The 22,647-nt window shown below is 29.0% G+C and overlaps 1 protein-coding gene across 1 annotated transcript; it reads right to left on the bottom strand.

The window, feature by feature from the left end:
• Positions 1 to 18,831: 18,831 nt before the first annotated feature.
• Positions 18,832 to 19,990, bottom strand: LOC129958716 (protein HEXIM1-like). Its single transcript, XM_056071370.1, has one exon. The coding sequence runs from the start codon at positions 19,916 to 19,918 to the stop codon at positions 19,061 to 19,063; it is 858 nt and encodes a 285-aa protein (XP_055927345.1). The 5' UTR covers positions 19,919 to 19,990; the 3' UTR covers positions 18,832 to 19,060.
• Between the last annotated feature and the right edge of the window lie 2,657 nt (positions 19,991 to 22,647).

The following is a 22,647-nucleotide window of genomic DNA, read 5'->3' as shown; positions in this document are numbered from 1 at the left end:
ACACTTCCATGACGCTCCTACGGCAGGCCACCTTGGTTTCGCAAAAACTTACGACCGAATCCGCAAAAGATTTTGGTGGCCAGGGATGTACCGAAATGTTGTCCGATATGTTATGCATTGTCGGGATTGCCAAAGACGAAAACCTATTCCTCAACGACCACCTGGACGATTAGTTTCCATCCCTCCAGCTATAGCACCTTTCCATCGCATTGGGGTTGATCTCCTCGGAAGATTTCCAAAATCTGGTCGGGGAAACAAATGGATCATAGTCTGCACAGATTATTTGACACGATATGCCATAACAAAAGCCTTGCCGACCGCCGAAGTCGAAGAAGTAGCAAAGTTCTTGCTCGAAGAAATTATTCTAAAGCATGGAGCTCCACGAGTAATTATTTCGGATCGGGGAGCCGTTTTCCGAGCAAGACTTGTTTCCACCCTTGTTGACCTGTGCAATATCGATCATCGTTTCACGACGGCGTATCACCCTCAAACAAATGGACTGACAGAACGCTTTAATAAAACTTTGACCGACATGCTGTCCATGTATGTGGATACAGAGCAGAAAAATTGGGACGAAATTTTACCGTTTGTGTCCTTTGCTTATAATACCGCTAAACAGGAGACGACAGGTTTTACGCCTTTCTTTTTACTTCATGGACGCGACGCCGAAACGACGTTAGATACAATGTTGCCATTCTCTCCCAATGATGTAGATGATGATTACGTCGCTAAGATGGTTGCCAGGGCTGAAGAATCAAGACAGTTAGCCCGAGTGCGAACCCTGAGTGCCCAAGATAAAGACCGTCGACGTTACAACGCCAAACACCGAATGGTATCTTATGCTCCTGGAGATCTCGTATGGATTTATACTCCAGTCCGAAAAGTTGGACTCTCCGAGAAGCTCTTAAGGAGGTACTTTGGGCCTTACCAGGTTTTACGCCGTTTATCAGACGTAACGTAGGAGGTGCAAGATTTTGACCCTGAATCCCGAAGAAGACGACCAAGAGACGTTGTCCATGTACTGCGAATGAAACCATACCATGATCCCGACAAGCAAATTGAAATTGAGGACAGTCAAAATGAAAATGTCGTACCTGCCAAAAATCAAGAAATTTACAAGGGTCCCATGACACGTTCCAGAGTAAAAGCCCTTAACCTGATTGACAGCGGGGCGCTGTCTTTCTTTGGAGGGGAGTAATGCCGCATAATGAACTACTGATATCAATTCCTGTGGCTTGGTTGGCAAGACACGAGACTGTAGACCTTCACGACCCAGGTTCGAATACCAGCCAAGTCAGTTTTATCCAAAGACTGGAATTTTAATTTAAAATGTTATTTATTATTTCTCTAGTTTCTAGTTGATTCTAGATCTTTCTCTAAATGTTCTATCTGGATGTTTCTCGAACATTCTGAGAGTGTATATAAAGTCAAGTGTCACCAGTTGTGATCGAGTTATCGGTCCTGTACGCTTGAGAGTTACTTTGCTTGAATAAATCTGATTACTTGTTCAACCTAACAGCCTTGTTATTTCCAATCTTCGTGACAATATGTAGGCATGATTGAAAACTATTCATATGTAATTAGTATGTTATGTATCCAAATATTTTCTCCGAAAAAGCCCAATTTCACACAAAAAAATTGCTGAGCTAAGCTTGGTTTTCCAGATATTGCAATATAATACATTATAGCAATTGTTTATCTCTTATTTATGTAATTCAGTATAATTATTTGAAGATTCAAACTCAAGCAATATCAAATGAAAAATACATTTTTGTCAATTTCTATTTGAGAGCAGCTGGATTTTAGCTTGCTACAACATCGATATTTTTCTGCAGGTATCTTAAAGGCATTTAATTCGAATTTTAATATAATTTACTCCATATAACAGATTTTGAAATTGTGAAAGAAAAAAAATATTATGTTAAGTGCACGCATGCGTGATTAAAAATTCTTTACTATAAATATTTATATTTCAACGAATATTAAAAATATTTACTCTGGATATTAACATAACACTTCAGTTACATTTTGTTATACACCCTGTAAGCTTCGTTAAATTTGACTGAAAATATGAAAATATGTTATATGTTATACGAAAAGCATGTGACAAAATTTGGGAATTTTTTTACAAAAACAACTTTATATCTTCTCTAATATATGTGCTATTTTTATAAAAATGCCTATAAGTATTGCGCAAATGAATTGATAATATTTACAGATTGTGAAATGTAATGAGATCAAATCATTGATTTCTTCATCCATTTCTGGTCAGTCTCCTAATGACTCTCATGGCCAATTTCACAGTTTAAATTGTGACTTTAGGCATATCCTTCACATATTAGAAGTTGAAGAGCAGTTCATTCGGCCCTTCTAAAGAAATTCGAAAAAATGCTTAAATTCAGAAGTATCCGGGTATTTTTGATCATACAGCATAGTTCAACCATCTTTTTGAACGATTTCTGTCAACGATACTATTTATTTTATCTGATGTTAATTATCTCATACTTAAATCTTACTTTTAAAACAAATTGCAGATGATTTCATTTAATGTTTTTATTATAGTGTTGATTTTAACATGATTTTTTAAAAAAGAAAGTTTTTAGGATATTTTATTTTATATTTACACAAAAGTAGAAAGCTATTTCTTATCACAAAGAGATACATGTTGTTCGTGATTGGTTTAGCAAATCCTTTCTACTCATTTTTTTTAAATTGATGATCAACGTTTCAATTCGGTCAGTTGAAATTAATAATCATCAAATGATTATCCTAAAAGATTCAGATTCGTCCTAATTGGGGAAATATTACAAGTTTATTTTTTAACTGCCATCAGGCATTTGCAGAAGTTGAAATTTTCAAAAATTTGCTATATGAGTTTCAGAATAATTAAAAGAATTTCAATGAATGCGTAAGTCTTCACGGTTGACATTCCAAATATACTGAAAACTGTGCAATTTTAAAATGAACTGTAAATGTCGACGAAAACTTTACTGTTTGCGAAAACATCCATTTGAAAGGTCCTGGAAAAGTCATGAGTAGCCAACACAAATCAAACCGAAAGCTAAAACATTATAAAAGATGATTATGCCATTAGCATGGTAGACTTAAACAAAAAAGAGTTCTGCATTTTAAGTTACTTGTAACCTACTCTATTAATTCAAACGTTTACTATTTAAAACCAGTAAAATTAGATGAAGCAATCAAAGAAAACTGTAACAGACTGGAAAACCATTAATGAATCATGTTTTTCCATGACAACAGACGATCGCTCACCAGTTTAGTGACTCGTTATAAGTAACTGCAGTTTAAATGAGAAATGATATCATGAAGCCTGGACTATCATTATCAATAATCATTTACTTTTGTTTTCGCAAAACTATTTAAATGACAAAACTCACAATGGTAATGATTCAGTGAGATCGTATTTGGTTCAATACTTTTGTTAATAAGAACCAGAAGTTTTGTAATAATCTGAAGTATTATGAAGTTGGAAAAACAAAAACAAATTGTTATGCAAAAAAAAGTACTCCGTTGTTGTAAATTCATTTGTTTCGACATGATTAGTGCTTTATTTTGTTTAAAAGAAAACGCAATTATTCTTGCACAAACCTAATTTTGCCATCTAACCTATTGATAGTTTTCTGTAAATAAAACTAAAACGAAGTTTCATTGCCATTGTTTCGGAAACTAATTCCTTTTATTTCTTAACAAATATTTCAGCTTAATGTTTAGATTTTCTGTATTTCATTATGTACGTAAGAGGGGGGAAAAGCGTATCTCAAAATAACATAGAATTATAAAATAAGGCATTAATCTAGTCGAATTTATTCTTTGAAATAGCTTCCATTTATATATCTCGGTGTTATATCAAATTGTTGTATGTAAACGTACGCACATATCCCAAAACTTAATGGCACTTTCATCTCACACCTGGACCCTTTAGTGGCATATAATATTTTGTGTCGTCTACAATATTCTCTAGTCACATACAACAATTTGTGAACAAATGTGTCTTTTCTGTGCAAACGTTTTCAATAAAATTGTACTGGCAAATTTGACATATGATATTTTGACATAACAATGACGATATGTTAAAACAACAACTGATGGAAACCATTATGAGCGAGAATCATGTTTACTGATATCTGATCCTTCACTCAAGTTTGAAACAGAAAAAAAAATTTCTACAAACGATTTTTATCAATAATTAGAAATGAGATATCGTATGCAATGTAATGTACAAAAAATGACTCATGCGAAAACTTCAATTTGCTATTTTTATACGCTTTTGTTTTATTTAATGTTTGTAAAGATGAAATTTTTTGAATGATTTTTCACTTATTTGTTGATGAACCAGAGTTATAATTAATGATCAATTAGTTACGATATACTATAAAAGCGATTAAAACTCCATTTTGGTTATAGTGTCTTTATAAGCGGTTTAGCTCTTTATTGATGTCTTTATGGTTTTGTTATGGCATTCACATTGCTTATAAAAAGTTAATATCTAAATTTTAGTGCTTTTTCAAAAATGTGTTCTGAAAACTCTTTTATTATTATTTTAATTCGAAAATATGCATTCAGGAAGATCTTAGAAACTGAAATAGAACTTAGTAAAAAATTAATTGCTTAAAAATGGAAATGTTGTCCATGTTCCGTTTCTAGATAGATCGAGTAATTTAGATTCATTTAAATATTTACATGGAAGTAGATATTTCCATGTAAATTTTATTCATGAAAGGACGTTTCCATGGTAATAGATTATTTGTGAAAACTTTTATTTCATTCATAAGTTTGCAAAGATTTTTTTTTCTTTCAGTTCTTCTTTTTATTATTATTATTTTTAAATCTTTTAAATACCAATTAACTCTTACTTCAGGAGTGAAGAAAACTGGTATTAACTCATTCGAGTAATTATAATTAAATTTCAGAAATCCTTTAGTTATGTTAACACTTATATTTTCTAAATTTAATTTATTACTCATTGTTACACAATACAATTTTTTTAATGTAATTCCACGAGTTCTCTTTTTCTTAAAGTTTACTTCCAACTGATAATCATTTTAGAAAACTTTAAAAAAATTACTTCTTTTCCGATATGTTTTATATTTATTTCCATGGTAATACTTAACTTCTGCAACTTCTTCAATTCTTCCATATATGACGCAACTTTAGAAACGTTTCATCAGTTTTTTAATGTTTTGTTTAATTTGACAATTACTCAATGTATGAGGAAATGAAATTGGTGGTTAACATAAATCTCAATATTGACAATGTTTCTTTTCTTTCTTTTTCTTTTCTTTTTTGAAAATAACGATGAAAAACTTTCTTTTCTTTTCTTTTATTCGACCCTGGGGGGAAATAAAGTTTCTGATAAGCTACTAGCTTTCAAATGTTGGTTTAAGAGTTTTTTCTCCCAACTTACTGAACGATTAATGAAATATATTCCACATTCAAATGTCAATATTCTGAGGTGTTGCATTTTATATTTCCAGGTACTTATTTACATTTGCGTCAACAAATCTTACCATTCACAGATATAATTTACTTTTAAGAGGGAATAAAATGAAAACATTCATCGTTTCTCATCTATTTTTATAATAAAGTTATTTAGTATAAATATTTATTTTACGTGTTAGTCTTTTTTCAGTGTGTAATTACCGATTTATCCAGCTATCATTTGATAAAACTCTGATTTATGGAAAAAGTTTCATCACGCTCCGTGTTTGTTTGTTTTTTGGTGTGCGCGTGTTTTATTACACTAAGGTTAAGCATACTATTGGATAACAAATTCTCTCAAAGGCAGTTGCTCTTAACCTTTTAGAGGACACTTCCCTTTTCAATTTTAGTTGTCTCCCATCAAATGAAAAAATTAAAGAGTCGTATAAATGTGAAGTTTTGTTAAAGGTGGCATTTTATACATTTTTTACGTTACAGGAATGCTTTTCAAAATTTTAATTTCATGATTACAAAAGCATAGTCAGTGAGGGTAATTAGGAATAAGGAGTAATTGGGAACAGTAATTACAGAACACACCAGCAAAACCTTAAGAGAGCTAGGATTCGTTTGCTTTATTTAAGACACTCTAGATGAAGACGAGAAACACTGGTACACTTTCTTCAGTGATATTTCCCAACATTTTTTAAAATTTTAATTGCAATCGCATTAAAAAAATGGAACCAAAACTTTTTCAAGTGTCATTATTCATTCAGCATATCGGTTATTTGCAAAGTTAATTGCTAAGTTATGCTTTTCTTGGATCTGTAGGATATAACGGTTACAAGTAAGACATAATTTTCATTTTTAGATCTTTTGAGAAACAGGATAGGATTCTCAGTCATCACTGACAATTTCATCGTTGAATAATTGGGCATATGCTTTTAATTTAATAAAAACCTATATTTTTCATATACTTTGAAAATTTATTATGTGATAGAAAGTAATATTAAGTCAAGAATACGGAAGTGTGCCTTCCTGCCAAAAATGTTTATTATTTTATGCCAAACTAACAACTGATATTTTTAAAGATATCTGTCTGAACTTATAACTGTCGTATGTTCTACATACATAATGCTTTTCACTTGTGAAAGCTGGTTATTAATAATGATTTGACAATGATTGACGTCGAGTGTAGAAGAAAATATGAAAATTGAATTCAAGGAAGGAAAAAAAAAAAAAAAACGATGTTAAACGAGGAATCTGAAGATAATGGTTTTGAGAAAGTGACATCCCAAGTCATCCACAGTGATTTTTGATTAATTTTTCAACAAATTTGCATATTTTGATTGATTATTTAGAAAGTTTCAGAATGAATGACTATTTTTCATTCGTCTGCGGGATAAATAGAGATGATGGTAATCAGATGAATGCGACAGGTTTGATAGGCACCAATTTGACTAAATCGAAGTTTGTTTTGATGGCTAAAGATTGTTCACTATTACCGAGAGTCAGATAGAAGTCATATTACCAGATCTTATCTCTATGTAGACTTTTTTCATGCAGCGTAAATATAAGAAAAATTAATTGAACTGACGATTAAATGTTTTACTTGAAACAAGAGCTCTATTTTCTATTACTTTCTATTCATCTTTAAGTAAGTTTCTAGATCTTATACGTTTTCTTTTTTAGTCTCATAAGGTTTAGCCATTTCTGTTTTTATAAAAAAAATTTCACTTTCCGACAAAATTGGGGTTAAAGTGATTATAAATTACTCTAAGTTGAATGTATTAAATATGACAACATATATATGATATTTCATGAAATAAGAGAATATTGTTATAGCGAAACAGTAAAAGAAACAGTACTTCAGTTTACTTGAGAACTTTCAGTAAAATAAATTCTGATGTTATAAGCCATAGTTTCTTATCATTACTAACATATTTCCCTTGAATCAATTACAATCTGCGGTCAGAATTCACTATAGGTGTTCTCAATTACTCCATATTTTCTGGAATTAAATTGGAAACATATCGGGGTAATTATGATCGTTGCTGTAAATAAGACTGGCTAATTAATAAAATAATTCGGATAAAAAGACTGTTCAATGAGCCTCCAGAACATGATTAGGCACTCTTATAAATGATAGACTTATTTTCTTTCTCATAAGAACATTTTAAATAGAAGAAAATGGTGACTTCTGCAAAATTCTTTCCCAATTACTTTTATTTGCACTACTTCTTTGAAATGTGTTATGGTTATGTCTTTATGCAATATGCAATATACTTTATGAATACTTTATGCAATACGAACGATAGAATTTTGATAAGTAATTTGAAAAGTATTGCATATGTCTTGGAGCGCCCAATACTAATCTGATATTTCCACAGAAAATTTTTCAATTCAAAAATAATTTCAAATAAAAATGAAACTCCCGAATAGTTTGTATAGCATAATGAATGAATTAAGGTAAGTCAAATTTACAAATTTGCACACGAATACGAGGAAGGATAATGAAATTTTTAGTGAAGATCGCGTGACAATTAAATAAGTAGTTCCTTTCTTATTAATTAAAAACTGTTGTTTCAAGCACTGAAGTGATCATTTTATCTGAAATATTCCATTCCTATAGAGGAAGAATATTACTAATATTTCAAATTATTTTATTAGTTAACCTTCGAGTTGACACTCCAATTGTTTAATTAAATTTTTTTTTATCGTTTTTAAATAATTTTAATAACTTTTAGAAATTCATACTCAAACAAAATAGACTAATTAGCTTTTGGTATATTTTGTTTCAGTATGAATTTTTTTTTCCCGACAAGCTGCTGGATTAAACACTATTTTCTTGTAATTAATATAAAATAAAATTGTAACAAAACAGGTTTGTATATTGCATCTTTTATAAAAATAATTTTGCATTAAAAATATTATATATATATAAATGAAAAATGTGTCTATTTACATATGCGTTGACGTTCTGTCGAATTCAATTAAATATATTTTACTTTCTCTAATATGACTTTTATAATACGTTGTCGATGCAGCTGATTTAATATGATAGCTGCAGCATTTTCTGTAATATAAGAGCTTAAAATTCTGCTGATGAATACTGTAACATAAAGACTTCTCCTATATGACATTTGTAGTACGTTGTCGACACAACTGATTTCATGTGATAACTCTAGCATTTTTTTATATTAAAGAAATTACAATTCTGCTGACAAATACTGAAACATAAGGACTTTTCCAATATGACATCTATAGTACGTTGTCGACACAGCTGATTTAATGTGATAACTATAGCCCTTTTTTATATTAAAGAACTTAAAATTCTGCTGACAAACGCTGAAGCATAAAAAATTTCTCCAACATGGCATTTATAATACGTTGTCGACACAGCTGATTTAATATGATAACTGCAGCATTTTTTATAGAACAAAAATTGCTACATAATTTTAATTTTAAACAATTAAATACATCCCATTTATTGATGAAACATGAAAAAGGTATGAAATATAATTTTAAAGAATTAAATTCATCCCATTTATTGAAAGAACATGAAATGTGGAGATAGTTTATTAAAAAAAAATCTACTGTCTGATGTTAAAAGAATTTTTAATAAACACAAAATAAATAATTTAGTTAGGTATCGAATAAACTGTAACGTCTTTACTTAGAGAGAATTAATATAATTATAATATAATATATTTGACATATGATAATATAAAAATAGCAAATCTTTTCGAAAAAAGAAATGAAACCGTTTAAAATGTCAGATGAAGACTTATTTCAAAAAAAATTTCCAACATATATGATACAGAATATTCGCCATCAAGACGATTTTTAAAGCATTATTTTAATGTATTAATGTAATAAAGTACATTAAAAATGTATTGTTTAATTTTTAAAGTATTATTTTATGTATTAATGTAATAAAATACATTAAAAATGTATTATATAATTTTTAAAGTATTATTTATTGTATTAAAATTATTTAATGTATTAATGTAATGAAATACATAAAAATGTATTTAATTTTTTAAGTATTATTTAATGTATTAACGTAATCAAATACATTAAAAAATTTCCAATATATATTTTATAGAATATTTGCCATCAAGACCATTTTTAATGTATTAATGTAATCAAATGTTTTAATGTATTAATGTAATCAAAAAGTTTTTTAAACTTTTCATTTAAAAAAAAATCCTTAACAAACATTCTCTCCAAAAAGTAATGCTTCGAAATATGTATATAAAAAAAGAAAAGAAAAACTAAGTAGAGCATAAATTTATAATTCAAAAATAATTTTAAATAACTTAATTGTTTGAAAGACACTAATTAAGCAAGTTTTAATGAATTCCATAATAAAGCTTTGTTTTAAATGAATAAAAACATAATATGTGGTAATTTTCTTCCAATTAATTTTAAATCTATTTTTTTTCACAATCTAATTGCAGTTCCATTTAATTCGACGAATTGCTGTTCTGTTAATTTGTTTAGCAAAATTTCAAGTGCTTATTTTTTTTGTTTGATCATTTTTATTGAAATAATATAATTAATGAGTTATAAAGAATTTAAAACTAAAAATGATCTAAAGATTAATTCATATTTGAAAATGTTTAATTGAAATGCTGCAAGTGCTAATATTAAATATTTTGATACTGGAAATTTAAGTAATGTACACTTTGAAATGTCAATGTAAACGAGGGTAAAGTTCGGAAGCAATGATTAATCAAAAACTAATAAATCAAATTTTTAGAAATGTGTGTTAGATTCCTTATTCATGTCTAATATGTACTATTGATGAAAACATTTTTTTAAAAATCTGATTTGTACATATAAAATCTGTATTGTGTGCATCCAGTCTGAGAATCAATATAACGATAAATGCTTCAAAAGCTGTGTGGCTCCAACCTAGATATAGTCAAGGAAATTTCGGAAGTAACTTACTCTAAGAATCTTCACAGATACCATCACCTTTACAGATCATTTTTATCTAAAATATCTAATGAAATGCATTCATTTGAAATCTCATTAATTCTTGTTTTGATTTTTTTTAAATATTCACAAAAAAAAAAAAAAAAAAAAACTGACTTTTGACTGAACTTTTGATTGATTTTTGAACTTTTTAACTGAAGCAATGAATTAATTTTTTCCCACTTCACATTAATTAAGAAATTATATTTTTCTATTCATATGTTTAAGATCGCGAAAAAATTAATTTTATCATGAAGAGGGTAGACATTTTCTTAATTAATTATTTTCTTGAAAGGGGGAGAGCAACTGTTATAGAATTAAAAATTAAATGCAACAAAATCTCAATGAATGCCATTTTTTGTAAACTATTAAATATCACAGTTTATAAAAATGAACGTCATTTACTTCATCAGTAGTTTCAGACCCACAAATTTTTTTTCACCCCACGAAATTTTTCTTACTCTGTTCTGCATAAAAAAAATAATAATTTGAATACATTTTGGCTACTTTGGTATTAAATATATTAATAACATTACTTAAACACAAAATATTTCTTTACTTTTTTTTAATAACATAAAAATAGAGACGACAAATCTTTCATTTGGTTTATGAGTAATAAATGAAAACAAATGTCAGAACATGAAATAATGCATGCTTAACTGATCAGCCCATGCGATATCGGTTTAAATGCTGCACCTGAAAGCATCACCTCTTCGCCCTTCGTCTACATGACAAGCATCGCCAAGTGTCGGACAAAAGATACTAAAATGACTGTAAAGCATGGTTTCGATTCGCACCAATGCCTTGGAGAAAAAAGCGTTGCCCTTTAAATCGGGGTCAGTTTTTAAATTTCATTTTGATAAAACAAAGTTAAGATGCAGAACTGCATTTCTGTTTCCAGTCTAAAAAATTTTGAAAAAAAAGAGAGGGAAAAAAATGGATTACATTTTAATTATTTCGATATGATTCATGGCAGTTTAATATTGTTTTATTACAACTAAAATAACTTGGTTTTATTAACTATTTGTAGATTGATTTCTACTTTTAATGGCAAATTTATATATTTTGAAAGCATAATTAGGAGAGAAAGAGAATACTTGTCTTCTAAAATATTAATAAAGACTTTTATTGTGTGAAAAACAAGTCTCTGTGCATTCTATTCAAGTTTTAATACATTACAATGATGACGCTGAATCGAATATATTGAGGTTTCCAAAATGCACTCAGCCAAATCAGAATTACATATAGAATTAAACTTTGTTGCTTGTTTAGAAATAATCCATTTAGTGTCTGATTTCAATTTTACGCGATAAAAATCAGAATTTTCCTGCAAAAAAATGCTAACATATTTGATAACATTCTATCTTCTTAAATCAGATAATAAAAATAATAAAAGCTGAGACATATTCTTCTCCCTACCTTTATATTTACAGCATTTATAAGTGCTAAATATGCATTATTTCACTCAGACGCATTTTTTTTCGTTTTGCTTTTAATTACTCTAAATATAATTTACTTTGCTCAAAATAACATTTATGCAACACCTTAACAGCGCAGTCAGTATTAGTCACAATGGGACGATCAGATATATCGATAATCCTGAAATCAAGACAGTAGGTCTTTACATATCGAAAAGGAACTCTGTAGTAATAATTTCCCTTTTTCCCGTTTTCCTTTGTTTATGCATCGAGAATTTGGCAAAATTCTGATAATTAATGATACTAATAATTATAATTAATAATTAATGATAGTAATGAGATTATGGTAATTAATGAGATGTTATAATAATTAATGAAATGATATGATAATTAATGAGACGTTATGATAATTAATGAGATGATAATTATAATTAATGAGACGAATAATGAAAGATAAATAGTATAGTCATAATTTTTTTAAATGAAAAAAAAATTCAAATTATATATCAAAAGGCTGCAAAGATCTTTACATACATTGATATGAGTAATGCAGTCTGTTATGAGAAATGATAGTTTGTTACCTATTTTAACTAATTAATTCTAGAAACTGTAATTCCTTATTTTCTTCGAATACAAAAATACAATGGAATTCTTACAGCCCACGCGGAAATATAACGATTCTTTCAAAATCCCGAATTCCGCTGTGTTAAAATAGCAAATGTGACTTCTTGTTCTCATTTCGGTCATTCATTAGTGTACATGTGTTCGTCAGCAGAAAAAGCACAATTGACAGGAAAAACACTGCAGAATTGCCACCAGTTTTCAACTCGACAGATGGAAGATGAAAATCTAACTATCGTTTTTTCATTGAGAAGTACTTATATTTTAATATAACCTTTCCATTTTGCTTCAATTTAACAGAAATTTGTTAGTATGTTCAGAAAAAATCAGCTTAAAGATAGATGCAGAGAAATGACAGCCAATAATTTCATTAAATTACTAAATTTACTTCATTAAATTATCGCAGAATTACGATGGTACTGTAGCTTTTTTAAAAAAATATTTTTGATATGTGAAGTAATGATTATCAATAATACTTTTTAAAAAAATTTAATACTGATAGAAAAGCCTCGTGCAATTTTTTTTTTCAGTAATAAAAATTTGCGCAGAAGTTTAAATTATTCGTTTGCTTTTTTTTTAAAACACTTAAATAACATTCTTACAGCAGAAGAAATGTTATTTAATATTTTATAGTTTAAATCAATTTTTAGAACTTGTAAGCTTAAGTCATGAATTAATGAGATAAAGAAAGTCGAGAATCGTAAGAAGGTAAATCTTCCATCAAATACTTTAGTTTTTTTTTCTTTCTTAATTTTATGTTTGAATAAACTATAACCGAAATTGAAATAAATAAATTACCTTGCTAATAATATAAAACTCAATTACGTATTCGAAAAAGTATTCATTGAGATAAAAATAAAAGAAACAAAAAAACACAAACATGTATATATATATTTCGATCTTTATGTATGAAATTCCTTAATTCCTGTTTTATATATAATATTTTTTTCCCTTTTATGACTCGAAAATATTATTTTCCAGCAATGCTTTTCAAACATAAGTTTCAAAGTAAAATACATTTATTATATCTTTCCAGTTTCTTGAAGTAAAAAAAAAAAAAAAAAAAAAAAAAATCTAATTAATTTTATTCTGCACTTTTACCTTAAGAAGTTTTTAAAATCGTTTCAAATCGCCTATAATTATAGATTTAAACTATGCATTGCAATATACACTAATAAAGTAAAAGATTATTTCATAAATATTATGCAAATTCAATTACTTCTAACTTGCTCTCTTCTAAAGATCAAGCCACACGACAAATGATGAAATAGAAGAGAAGATTACATAAAGTTTTAAATCTTTGCTGATTATACCTGATAAATTTTCCATAATTCGTTTTCGACATCACCGTTTTGAGCTTGCTGTCGTCAAATCAAGGTAAATTAATACAAATCGGATTAGAATTTTTGAAGTAGGTTTTTTTTTTTTTTTTTTTACTTTGTACGCATAATGTTTACTCCAATGACCGAAATTAAATTCAAAAAAGGTTGAACTGAAATACGATCGTAAAACTTCCCCTTCCGCTTACACACGTAACGAAGTAACAAAAATAAATTATCTGTAAAAGAGTCTAAAAAAAAAAAAAAAAAAAAAAAAAAAACCTAACATGAAGATAAAATTCTGTTAATTTTATCCAGTCGATACTAGATTTTGAAATACAGTAAACCCTCCACTTAACGGATCTCGAAAAAACAGTTTTAAATTTAAGGAACAAAATTTTCGATGGTTTATTATTAAAGAACTATAATTAAAGGAAAAAATAGCGAAAGTATGGAGCTTTTTTCCACTTTAAAGTTATTTTTGTTCATGAAATGGAACACATACTAAACATTTTAATTTACGATATCAAACACAATTTCTACTGTAATATCCTATTTTAAATATTATTCACAGAGTAATTCAAGATTGAACTGACTTTCAATTCAGTTAACACAATTTCGACTTCATTATTTCGTTAAACAAAGGGGTTACTGCAGTTTCTATTTTTCCAAAATCAAGTCATTCTTCCCGAAAGTGCACAGAACTAAGGAATAACGAAACATTGATATTAGAATTATTAACACAATTATTAAATTTGTGTTGAATTCTAGATAATACGATTTTCTTATCGAAACAGATATCTATCTGAAACATTACAAAAACTGATCGAAATACATAATGAATGATATGCTTGAGAACAGTTGTACTAGAAATCGCAAACAATTTCGAGACCCGTAAGCTAACACTGTTTCCAATATAATCCTTACATTGAGATTTGATATTAATATCGCTTATTTTCTTCAGGACATACTATCGTAACTTGAAGTCAATTATTCACATTGCTTTCACAAATTTCAATAACCTTAAGATATAATAAAAATTAATCTAAAAAATATCATTTATGATTGTTTCCAAAACTTACCTTAATGGAATTCGCTAGCTTCATTTGCTCGTTTCTTCAATATATTAGATAATGTATACGATGACGAATATCCGACTAGACAATCGGACTATTATGACGATTTCAATGTATTATAAAATATTAGGATTATAGTATGTATTTGCATCAAATTTCAAATTCATTATTAAATAAAGTATAAATAGCTACTTACACTTTATTTAATAAGATGCATATATTATATTCTATTATATGTTATATTCAGTTATTATATATTTATATATATTAAATCTTATTATATATATTATGTTATATTCTATTTGACAAATCCTATAAATAAATCATTGATGCAATGTATCTATGTATGTTCGTAACTTTTCCTAAACTGCTGGAACAAATTACACGTCTTATCATATAAGAAATAACAAAAAATGCTGTCAGCTTTACAAAGTACAAAAATAAATTTAATATTCAGTTAATTAGAAATTAATTTAAAAAATTTTTTTGTTTAACTTTGAAGTACTCAACCACTATTTTTTAAAATTCCTTTTTTATTATAATATGTCCTTTGACAATGATTTTATTGGTCTTAAAGTAGCGATTTAACCATGCTTAAAACTAATCTTAAGTCAATCTCTCAAGCGATGACAACAATTGCTTAAGCCTCAGTATTTGTGAACAAAGTTTGCAGTACTAATATAATAAATATTAATGACTTATGCAGAAAATCAGCTATTAGTAGTTTAGGGCTTGTATTTCGAATAACACCGAGTTTATCAACTAGCTTATAATATATTTTAATATTATTCATTCATTTAATTTATTTTTATATTCTATTTGACAAAACCTGTAAAATAATAATTTTTAATATAGTATTTATTCGAAATTTATTATTTCGATAAATTTTGACATAATAATTAAATGCTTTTATTTGTAATAAGGAAAACCTAATAATTATGGTTAATATTTAGAAATGTAATTAAAATAAATCTTTAACCTGTTGATAAAAGTAAAAATGTTAAGCTGAATTGACCAATTATTAAAAAATAGGCGTCATAATATACACCTTCTAGGACTGCAAAATATCTAAATCCACCACAAGTGTACATCAGTACTCAATCCAATCCAATTCAAAAAAAGCTTAAGATGTGACACAAATTTAATATTTCTCATTATGTTGATACCGTCAGCACTTTTATCTAAAAACGAACTAAAGTGTTTTCCATGAAACGTCGAAATTCTGCCAATAAACCTGAAAAGAAAATTGTTTAACCACGATTTATGCCTTCATTCAATACATAAATCTCAATTGTAAAGATTTAAAGGAAGAATTAACTATGCTATTTTGCACTTATGAAATAAATGTTTTCTGCGCTGAAGAAAGTAAATACATGTTCTGGCGAGAACTTTAAAGAAAGTAAAATTGTTATAGCATACAAAACGTTTTTTTTATCACTTTTTCTATTTGTGATGAAATATCGCACCAATGTAATAAAGTATTATTTTCAAATATTTGTTTTTTGCGAACTTGGAAGAAAAGGAAACAATTTGAGAAATAGTTTCGTTGTACTTTAAAACAATGCAAACAATGTAATGCAATTCAAAATAAATGTCAACCACCACCAGGCATGTCTGTTAATAATAGTAACATAAATTTATAGATATTTTAAAACTATGCGTTATCAATGTCATGGACTTTTTATTCTGATTATTGATGATTTCATGTGTTTTCTTATGTGACATTCTTAGCAGAGAAATGCCATAAATTTTTGAATGAAAAAATTTCGGAAAAAATTTATGAATTTCGAATAATTAGCCATTTTATAAATCAACTTGAAGGAGTTAATGAAGGAAGATGGAAATGTTATATTTCACAAAATTTTAAGGATTAACTGAAAATTTTAATTTGTATTAATACACTTAATGTAATATTTAAATTATTTTTGGTGAGCATTTTATATTCAATACAATGCTTCCATGAATTGTTTTAATTAGGGGAATCATATTAAAATTGATTAACTTTTAAAAAATGATAAATTTTTAACCCACTTTAATTTTCATCTTGTATACACGAGGATAAAGTTTATGAGTATAAACTGATTACCAGTATTCAAATAATAGGCTTTTCAAAAATATTAATATATCTAGACAATCTTTGTACATTTTTAATGCTGTTACTTAAAAAGCAATTTTCAATTTAATCGTGGCAAACGTCTTTTCTTTAAACCATTTCTTCCTAAAATGCAAAAGTGTGTGAAGGAAATACCTAACCATTAAAAGTTAATGAAAATATATAATGCAAATACAACAAACATCTAGTATTCACTTTCGATATCCTAGCACCAAAAATTATTCTACATTTTGCTAATGAAAATAATATAATCTAGAACTCTGAAGGAAAATAATTCCGCATAATTTCAAATAACAATAATAATGAGAATTCACAATATACGCAACATTCAGAAGCCTGTTCTGATTAAATATCGTCCAGTGAAAATCAAATGTAGGAAAATTAGATTAAAGATTTTACAAGGCTATTTTGCATACAGTTTAAATAAGCACACAATTAAATAGGCAAAATTTTTTAAATTTTGGAAATAAAAAAAATCGCTACTTATAGAAATCGTATTTTTTCCATCAGAATTTAAATAAAGAAAATCAGAATTTAAATACATTTACTTATTTATTTTTATCCATACTACATGTGCCGAAATAACATACCTAAAATTCAGCACATCTTTTGTGCTAGAACCCCCCCCCCCTATAAAACTAAAATAATAAAATAAAAAAAACAAGGAAAGGAAGAAACGAAAGCCAAACAGAACAAACATTCCCCATCCTCTCATTCAAGAGGAGGGATGGTGCCCCATATATAAACAGCAAATTCTGTTACAAGAACTGTTTAGAGCGTAACACCTCTAATGTCGAAGGTACTTTCTCCTCCTCCCCCCCATGTACAATTAACAGGTTTACAGATATATTATTTTTAACGATTTATTATGTCTTATATAAAGAATATCTATTGGAAGTGTGGAATTTGACATTATAGTATCGTTAAAAAAATATTCGTACATAACGCAGACGGCAACGAAAAACTAGATTTAAATTATTTTAAAAAGAAATAAAAGTAAGAACATTTCGGTAATTTTTAAATTAGAAATCAAAGTCAATAACACAAACGGACTCAAATAATCAGAATTTATTAAAAAAAAAAAAAATGCCGAGAAAAATTTGGATAGTCATAACAATTTATCATTTCAAAAACTTGAAATGAAAGAGAGAGAGAGCATTCGTCGTAATCTTTTAAGGATAAAATACACGTTTTAGTTCACTTCAAATATCCAATAAATAATTTATTTCCTTTTTTAACTCGCACTTACTCGGAAATAAATAAGATGATTTATAAGCATTTCGAAAACTGAAATTTTAATGAAAATTTATGTAAATAGATACAATTTATATTACAAGGGAATTTTTAATCTACTTCTATCATGCAAAATATCAAAAATAATTAAAAACAAAATAGATCATAATGTAACTACATAGAAAAGTAAACCCTTTTCCTTTTTTCGAATAAGTAAAAAAAAAAAAAAAAAAAAAAAGTAAGAAATTTTGAAAGTGCAAATTTTTTCTCAAAGAAAAAAAACCGCATATATAAATAAACAAAGATTACTCTAATGTATACTTATAAAATAAATGAAAACAACCACTGTGCAGCAGCGGGGAGGGTGGGGAGACAGCTATTTGGCAGCAACGTGAAAACAAGAAGCCTTCCCCCTTAATCCGCAAAAACTTCATTCCCCACTCTTTGGAAAACGAAACTTTCCCAACTTCCCCCACTTAAAGAGTCGGTCGGTAAAACATAAATAAGGCTGCCTGCTAGCCTTATACACACGATGACAAACAAATAGCCACTTACCTTTTAGGATCCAAGCTGTGGAAATTGATTATAATATACCACCTCGTAACAAAAGAACAAATGAGATTAAAAACACGTTTTATGAGTTTACGAAATTTTTCTTTACTTCGAGCACATTAAGTGATTCAAGTAGCGAATATATACAGCGAATAATAATGAAAAAATCCAAAATTCAATGGATCGTTGAACGAAAAGGCGTGATTCTTAGAAGATATGTAACAAAGTCACTGGAAATTTAAAAAAAAAAAAAAAAAAAAAAAAAACATTCAACAATGAGTTTTGAACATCTTCATGAAATCAAAAATGTCACGTTTTTTCCATCATGCGCATTTGGAGAATTTCATTTTGCCGCGCTAAAATATCATTTTCGAGCGTCAGTTTTTCGATCTCTTCTCTGAAGACTCTGATTTTTTCAAGTTCCGCGGCAACGTTAAATCCGGCCGGCCGGACAGTTGTCCTCTCCGGTTGTTTATGCAATCTTGCTTCTTCCAAAGTCTTTTCCAATTCCTCCACCTGATCCTCCAAACGCACGTACTCCTCCACCAAGTCGCTCTTGGACATGGTCTGCAGACGCTCGGACTGCAAATCCTCATAGGTCTGAACAAATTGTCTCTGCAGGAATTCTTCTTCGTCTTCCGGACAACTATAGAATTCATCTGAAGAGTTCACACTATTGCTGTTGTCCCGATGGCGAGTGCCAATTGAAAAAGTATTGAAATCAGGTTCTTGAGTACCGTGATCCTCCATCAAAAATTGTGTGGTGTTGTAAGGGGCAAGGGGTAATCCACTCGCTGACATTTCCTCACGGATTCGGAGAGCCCTCCTGGAATTTCTTTCCTCTAACTCTCGCCTTTCGGTCCAAGACAGCTTACAGTATGGTTTCCATTTCCTTTTCCGGCGATTTTTATTTTTCTTTTTCGAAGAAAGTTTACCCGAATGTTTTTTGACCACAGGAGCATTTTTCAAAGTTTTTGATGACATATAGGAATTTTTCCTGGACTGAGAATCCTTAAAAGCACGTTTTCTATTTTTGCGTTTAGGAGGCTGTTTAGCTAATTTAACATTCTTGGGAACGATAGCCGAAAGTGAGGGCTGAAGCGTGTCATCCGCGACACTGTTACATTTAAATGCCTCTTGGGGCAGCACGACTTCGACTTTAGCCATCGCAGGCTTCCCGACCACTAAGCGACCTGGTCGATGATGATCAACTCTCGAATTTCCCTCCTCAGCATCCAAACAGCAACTGAACTGATGAACTCCAACGCAGAACTCAATCTATATCGTAACAACCGTAAGTCCGCTTTGGAAATAGTTCTAGTAATACATGAACGGTAAAGTTCTTAATGAAGAATTTGCCATAAAATAATGATATTTCTAAGAATTTTTCATACGAGTTTTTTTAAAAAAACTGTTGTTTCAATATTTTATCAAAATTTTTAAACTTTGCGTATGAATACAAAGACCGAGAAAAAAAGGAAAGATCCAAATTCTGAATTCGTCATCAACTCGAGGCGCCATCTACGGAAATCTTATGGTACTAGTTCAAAATCGATAAAAGTCAGCACCAAAAAGTAACTAATTTGTAATTCTGTAGGTATACTACCTTTACGGGCTACAATTTCTGGGAAAATATGTTAATAATCGATATAATTATCGAGAGAAAATAAGAAAGAAAAATCAGAAAATTTTAGAAATTTTAAAAGCATCATCAGAAAGATATATATTTCAGAACAGAGCGGAACTCATATAGTTGAACTTCTTAAGTAACTTCTAAAACTTTTCCTCTGATTGCAAAATATTTCGCACGTTCATGAATTGCGATAAGAACTTTTGTGACCTCAAATACATACTGTAAATATAATAGGAGAACGACAAATGAAGAAAAAATCAAATACATTTATTTATTTAAAAAAATTAATAATCCGAACCTAGATATTTTTTTAATTATGTATGTTTATTAATTAAGTAGAACTTTCAAGAAATATTGTTTGTACATATTTTTACTACCCTAAAATTCACGATTTCAGGCTACGATCCATAACTTAATAAGCATTGACATAAATAATTCAGAATATTAATATACTTGCAATTCGTCATTTTGATATATTTGCAACTTGCGGAAAGTTATAGAAGAATTTCAAGGCAGTTTTATATGTATAAAAATTAAATTTGATTTTTACAAGAGATTTTTAAGATACTCAAATTACACTCATCATAGAAAAATTCATGCTCACGTGACTCAGGTGCCGCTTCAATTTAATTTTAGAATCTATTCCGCATCTTGTTGGGAGAGAGAAAAAAGAACGCGCTGTCAATATTCATCATAAGACTAAATGTAATTAGATCTTAAAAGACAAGGACATTTATGTTTGTCATATAACTATGACGTAATGTAAATAATTCTTTTGATATTCGACTATACTTGCAGCTTGGAAAGACTGTATGCTCTATAGGTTCGGCGCTCATTAGATTTCACAAATGCTAATCACTGAAGGTATTTCTGAAAAAATCATAATAGCGAAGTAAGTAGTCTATGTAAAGTAAAAATAGATGTTTTAGTATGAATCAAAACAGGAATGTGTAACCAATTTTTAGAAGATTATGTACAAATTTTCGTATTCTTGGAACAGAGTTTAGATACTTTTAAATAACAGCCGTTAATTAGCAAAAATGAAATCATTACAATGTCATTTAAAGAGATTAATACCTGAAATAATGCTATCGAAAAAAGTTTTTGTTTGTATTGGAAAAGAGCTTTAATGTTGATGTGTTTATTTGGAAAATGGATCCTCTTTAAGTTATTAAACATAAGCAACGATACAAATTGCTTTTTACATCAATTTCGTCCACTCAAGACTTTTTCTAAATTTTGAACAGACTCTATTTGTTTCGAGTTGAAAAAAAAGATTAACGGCCTCATTTTCGAATGAAATCTTTCATCGCGTCCCCAAAATTAGAACGTTCGACATGAAATGAATCAACCGATAAAAAAATTCAAAATCAATGGAATATTTATTGATTAACTAAATTAAATTTCGATTTAAAATAACTATCTGAATGTTTTTTCATACAATCTCAGCGAAGAAGATCCAAAATTGTTTCATTTAGCCATAATACAATTTTCATATAGTGCACATTAAGTGTCTTACGATCTTCATTAGCTCCTCATCTCCAATTTAACTATAAAAATCATTGTTCGTCTTGAGTAGATTGCTTATATTATTATTTCAGAACCAGCACAAGACAACGCGATATTACCGCCAGATCAAATGGGGTCAAAAGTGAGTAGACGAATTGGATGTCCAAACTCTCAGTAAGCACTTTGCCAATTCTGACATGTTTTCGCCTGAACGATAGATTCTGGAGTGCCACCACTTCGATGGCAGGACATGGAATGACCTTGAATGTCCAGATTACAACGTTGCAGAGTTAGATTTCTGAGAAACCCCGCTCTCTGAAATAATTTAAATAGAAAACCATTCTTTGTAATGTGTGTGCGTGCGCTCACGCGCGTATCACTGAATTTGAAGAATAAATTTATTGCATCGAAAAATCTCCAGGGGTATTTATTACATGAGAGCATCGTGGGTATTTGATTTATTTCTAACTTTGAATCTACTGGGAAAGGAATTTTATCCGAAACCTTGGACGTTCACAAAACTGCCACATCATACGAATCAATGAAGACAAATTTCACTAACACCAAGCCTCATACATTCCGATTTTTTGAAGAAACCGCTCCTCAAACTAGCAATTTTTTCGATTGAAAACCGAGACTTTTGTTCAATGCTGGCTTTCGTGGATTAGCATCTTATGGGGAGTTAAAATGCAAAAATGAATTCTAAAGTATCTCATAAGTAATTTGATTATCCATTCAAGTAGTTTTATGTGAT

The sequence above is a fragment of the Argiope bruennichi genome, chromosome X1 (genome assembly GCF_947563725.1).
Source record: "Argiope bruennichi chromosome X1, qqArgBrue1.1, whole genome shotgun sequence".
NCBI lineage: Eukaryota > Metazoa > Arthropoda > Arachnida > Araneae > Araneidae > Argiope > Argiope bruennichi.
Note: the sequence above shows the minus strand (reverse complement) of the source record. Positions and strands in the feature narration are given on the sequence as shown.

Excerpts from the sequence above, each read along its gene's own strand:
- LOC129958716 (XM_056071370.1), bottom strand. The coding sequence starts at position 19,918 with ATGGCTAAAGTCGAAGTCGTGCTGCCCCAAGAGGCATTTAAATGTAAC.